This window comes from Monomorium pharaonis, chromosome 7 (assembly GCF_013373865.1).
Source record: "Monomorium pharaonis isolate MP-MQ-018 chromosome 7, ASM1337386v2, whole genome shotgun sequence".
Taxonomy (NCBI): domain Eukaryota; kingdom Metazoa; phylum Arthropoda; class Insecta; order Hymenoptera; family Formicidae; genus Monomorium; species Monomorium pharaonis.
Genome location: NC_050473.1, coordinates 15,654,730 through 15,660,045, shown reverse-complemented (window position 1 = coordinate 15,660,045; position 5,316 = coordinate 15,654,730). Strand labels below are relative to the sequence as shown.

General features: G+C 35.9%; 1 protein-coding gene across 1 annotated transcript; it reads right to left on the bottom strand.

Annotated features, from left to right (window-relative positions):
- Window positions 1-1,342: 1,342 nt before the first annotated feature.
- On the bottom strand, window positions 1,343-4,576 carry LOC105834123 (pancreatic triacylglycerol lipase). The gene is made up of 4 exons (XM_012676370.3): window positions 4,228-4,576; window positions 3,700-4,038; window positions 3,252-3,494; window positions 1,343-2,849 (listed from the first exon to the last, which is right to left on the bottom strand). The coding sequence occupies exons 1-4, from the start codon at window positions 4,307-4,309 to the stop codon at window positions 2,428-2,430; spliced, it is 1,086 nt and encodes a 361-aa protein (XP_012531824.1). The 5' UTR covers window positions 4,310-4,576; the 3' UTR covers window positions 1,343-2,427.
- Window positions 4,577-5,316: the final 740 nt, after the last annotated feature.

Sequence of the window (5,316 nt, the reverse complement as noted above, 5' to 3'; positions counted from 1 at the left end):
GTCAATTTTGGGTTTTAATCTTGACCTACACCCCGGACAGGGCGTACGGGCGTCGGACAAGAAAAGAATTATTACAGTTACAATTAAATAACGTCCTTCTCCACGTGAATTGTATTTGGGTCTCGGGACTTGGTATATTTCATCTGAAGAGTTTACATTTTCGAGTGTTAAAATACGTATTTGTCCGAAATGAAAAAAGTGAATAGATGATTTCGGATTTATTCTTGTCATTATGAAAACTAAAAGAATCGCCAGACACACGTAATACAAGTCTCGCGCAGAGCAGGATGAGATCATGCAAAATAAAATAATGTTCGACGTGTTGATGAATTATTTAACTACATTAGATAACCATTTCGTGCATTGTGTAATACTTCTTCCGACGTTTTAACATTTTGGATCGATAGCGAAGTTTGTATTAGCAATCGACAAGTCTGATATTAATTATTTAATTTTATCGGGCGCGCAACACAGAAATATCAATACGTGAGCAACTGCATCAGTAGGGTCATAATGATATATGAGATAAGATTGTAGTTCACACGACGACAAAAAAGATGATACATTACGTCGTTCTGTAACACTAGTGATACAGCTGATAATTAATGTACCCCATGTTAATCTTAATAGATTAGTACGACCCAAAGGAATGCCTTTCCGATTAAGAAAGATGTATTCCTGTTTGGGACGTCCTGCATCAGGATTTTTTCGGTCTACCTATTCGAGACTCTTACTCACGTCAGGTGGTATTCATGCTCAGGTGGCCGGCTTGCATCTGGCGAATCCATTGTTCACGTTAATGAAACATGGCCCGGCTTCGCCAACTTTTATCGCGGATATTTCAATTGCGAGTGCGAACAATTGATACTCCATATATCCGCAATGAAAACATTCGGCGCCTTATCGAATTGGTAGATATCGCGATTTAGCGCCGCGAGAATCAATCGTTTCGAAGTTTCTGAATATTTTATACCAATTGCAAATCCGTCGCGTAACATTTGAAAAATTGATTAATATTTTTTGAGAGAAAGAGAGAAAGAAAGAGTTTCCGGTGATACTTTTAACATATTAATAGAAAATCTTTTATAATTTTAATAAGTTAAAATATTTTTTCTACCTATGCATAAATTATTTCAAGCAGCATACGTTTTATCAAAACTTACGCGAAAATTTTGTTTATTTCAGGTTCTATTTAATTAGTAGTCTGAAGGAAAATGTTTGATTGAAATATTATTAGAACACAATTAGAATATACTTTGTATGACAGCGTCGTGATTTATCATATTATAATAAAAAATAGTTTATCTTACCTATCTGGTTTGGGTTGACAAAAAACACTCGATTCTTTGTAAAAATATAATAGTATTTGTACATCAGTGCTCTGTTATATATACAAGTGTAAGTTTTATCACATTTTGTTACTAATATCATGAAGATAACTGTATCTTCTAATCGAGCATTGTAGATCTGGAGTGCGGAACACAATTAATGCTCTTCATATGTCTTGAAAATCAGCCGTTCATGAAGATCAATATCATTTGTAATTACGCAAAAATTAACGAAGATAATTCTCGTTTCAACTCGGAATAGTTTCCCTTATTTTGCAAAATCGCGTTTACCTTCTTTTTTGAAACTCTATCTTGTGCATTATGTCCAAATGATAAATATCTACGTCTGTTTACATGAAACAGCCCGGAGCCTAAAATTCAGCGCACGATGTTTAATCTGACTGTGTTTTTCGCATCGCCTTATTATCCTTGTTACTATGCACGATTACGAAATGTATTACGATAAAATTTAATGCACCTCGCGACTAAGACCGCGGCTGGTCCGAGCACTTCGCGTTTCGAGAGACCGGTGAATGTTTGCATGTATGTACGCACCGAAGCGTTACGAGCTGTTGCGAGAAAAAAAATAGACAGCGGCAGTGAAATTGATACGTGTATTTAACGCGACTTGACTCACATTTAGAACAGCGGGGCGTATCCTCCCGGTATTTTGCATTTCCAATAAAACGTTATGATGCGTTTCATGTCATGCGAGACATATTTCGCAAAATACGCGCTGACCGCGCGCTTACGCCGGGTAATTGGGTCGACGGTAAAGCGAAACGTCGTGCGATAACGACGATACTTTATTCTGTTCTTTCGATAAACAGCACCCTACGATTCCCCCCGGTGGCCCGACGATTTGTAGTCCCGGCTTAGACGATATAAAAAATTCCCCGGTACAACGAGAGCAGTAATACTCGCGCTCGAAACAGCCGCTGCGGGCGGAAACCAAATTACGCACCGTGAACGCATCCGATCGATTGCTGGGAAAAACGAGTTTAGCCCGGCGCGGATTTCTCCTTCCTGTTCCGCAATGAATTTCCAAATCCAGAATCCTCGCTGACGGCTGGTCGTCGGTCGGGCCGATCCTTTCAGATCAGCGTCGCATCGCGAACCAATGCGGCCCGCTCGCGAACGGTGGCGACGGATTGGTGTGCAGGTAGTAGTTACCGCGTGCGCTTTTGAGCGGCTTGTGGCCGCCCATGATGGATGAATGCCCGTCGTCGCACAGACCCATCTTAAATCGGAGGAAGGTGCTACAACTTTTCCCGTGGAAGCCTACCTGGCTGGTGATAGACTCGGCGTAGAACCTGAACGAGCGAGCATGAGAACACGCGTCCACCCGACAACCGAGCTGTTTTTCACCGCCGTTGGGATAAAAGTCGGCATCCCCAATGGCATGGAGGAAGCCAAGCACACCACCGTTAGTGTGAATTATCTCGACGTACATTGCATCGCCGCTCGATATCCTGGATCCTGGACCAGCCGCACTAAAACCGGGCCAGGCTGGATCCAGTCCTAGAACGATAAAAAAAAGCGCAACTTTGCCAGTAAATGATTATAATTAATCGATTAGATCGATACAATCGATTTTTATATTCGATGAAAGAAACCAGCAATAATAACATGTTCGATCAATATGTAATAAAGAATTTTTTTATAAAAAGTAACAATTGCAAGGTTTTCTCTGAAATGTGCATATTAAACATTTAATATCAGACACGAAAAAATTTGAATGTTTATGTAATTCTCATTATCTGTGAATGGAGCTCGATGAAAAGAGTGACTTCTTTTCTATCCGCGTGAAACAATTTAATCAGAATATTAAAGAGCCGAGATATAACATTTATTTTTCATAACGTCAAGTCTTTTCCTGTCGATTATAAATGCTATTGAAGATGAAAAATGTCAAGAACTTACCTATGACGAGACCAATAAGGCTATTAGAGAAGCGAGCAGCGATTCCAACTACATGGGCACCAAGAGAGTGACCGATCAATCCGGTTTCTAACGGATCCATTTTATGTTTTACAAGGAAATCGATCATTGTGGCGACGAATTGGCCAACGTTGACGACTTGTTTGCTAGCATAACCGTAAAGGTGTTTAGATATTGGACTCCAATCGATGACAATGACGTTGTAATCACCATGCGCAAGATAAGCTGCAGCATAAGAAGTAACATACATTAGCAGTAATCTAAGAAATATAGAAAAAAAAAGTTATGTCTTAAATTCGATTTAAATTTATTTAACTAGAAAGAAATTAGCGTTTTATGTTTTGAATGTTATGTTTTCTATTTGAGTAACTCTCTCTAACTATGGAATGTTATGTAATATTTCTACATTACACGGAAAACGTTTACGTACCGTCACGAACTAAAGTGCACGATTTGCTTTCGCGAGAATTTATCCATCCATGAGTTATAAAACGCGTTGGTTTCATGGGATCGAAATTGCTGTTTTTTAGAGCATTCTCATCATTGACGTAGAGCTGCTTCGGGTTGGGTTCGCCCTTTTTGTAGAGATAGAAAGAGACACAGTTTGCCATTTCTTTACATTTGTCTTCTTGGACGTCGACTTCGTCCAACGTCAGCTTCACTAAATTCTCGTTGTCATCGTACACGTAAAGTACTTGATCTTTAAATAATTCGATATCAAGTGGAGTAAGAATATCACGTGGAAGCCCTTCTTTTTCCACTGGAAGCCCTGCGCAATTGAAATACAAGATACTCGTATACATCGCACAATAAAAAAAATGAGAGAAATATCAAATAAAACAAATATTGTTACTACAACGATTATCTTTCTGTTCGAATCTTGAAAAGTTAAAAGCGAATCTAGAATCATCGACAAATTCATTTTTTATATCGAGAATAATAATAATACTGTTTTTACCAGCTACGCTGCAAGCAAGCAAGACAGCAACCAGAACACGCATCTCCATGTTTAATGTTATTCTGTTGTTAATACTGTTCATTCGACCATTTATAAAGCGCGCCTGAATTTTATCAATATACTTATATTTAATTTTAATGATAAGATAAATTTCTTTCGCGATTGTATCGCAAAGTATCGTCACTAATTATTTGATAATATCTAAAGATGTCCTGTTCACGTCATAACAACATTTGTTTCGATATTTACATTCTATCAAAATTTCCTGTACATTTTGTTAAAATACAATTTTTTAATCTTTAAAGATTAATGACTTGATGATATATTTTAGTTTGTTATATATAATAGTTATATTTCAAAATCATTATTTTAATGAATAGCGACTATAAGTAATAAGAATAAAACACATAAATCAAAATTATTAGATTATGGAACATGAATAATGCAGTTTTAAATTTTGTTGCGCTTATACATAAGAAAGAAAAGGATTGCATTCAAGATTAAAAATTACTGCGAGTAAACCCACATCGATTATTAAATTAATAAATTTCGAAGTAAAAAAAAACATTGTACAGAAGAATTAGAAGAGAAAACAATGAAATATCAAAAAATAAGAGAAAAAACAAGAATATCTATCGAAATTCTACTTTCGAGTAGCACGCAATTTAGTAATTTCATAAATTCTCGAAACTTTTACTTTTTCCTTTAACAAGATTAAAAATTGGTTCAAAATCGACTAAGAGAATACTGAAAAGTGATTAATATAATGATTGAATTATTGAATTTGTATAATCAGGAAGCAAATTAACATATATAAATTCAGAATGTAATTAATTACAAAATACTAAACATACCGTTAATTATACACAATTAGAAAAGTTGTGAAATGTAGTTCAATTATATTTTTAGTAATTTAAAAATTTTTAAATAGGATATCAAAAAGAAGAAATCAACTCCATAATTAAGCAGAATAAATAAACACGTATAAAAATCAAAACGTTTAAAAGAAATAGTTACAGACATTAATGAAAAAAGGAATGAGGAAAAATGTATTATAATATACACTTCATATTTTTAAAACAAAACGTA

Coding starts and splice junctions, on each gene's coding strand:
- LOC105834123 (XM_012676370.3), bottom strand. CDS start 4,309: ATGAACAGTATTAACAACAGAATAACATTAAACATGGAGATGCGTGTT. Junction 4,039..4,227: donor GCTTGCTTGCAGCGTAGCTG/GTAAAAACAGTA, acceptor TCAATTGCGCAG/GGCTTCCAGTGGAAAAAGAA. Junction 2,850..3,251: donor CCTTATTGGTCTCGTCATAG/GTAAGTTCTTGA, acceptor TTATCGTTCTAG/GACTGGATCCAGCCTGGCCC.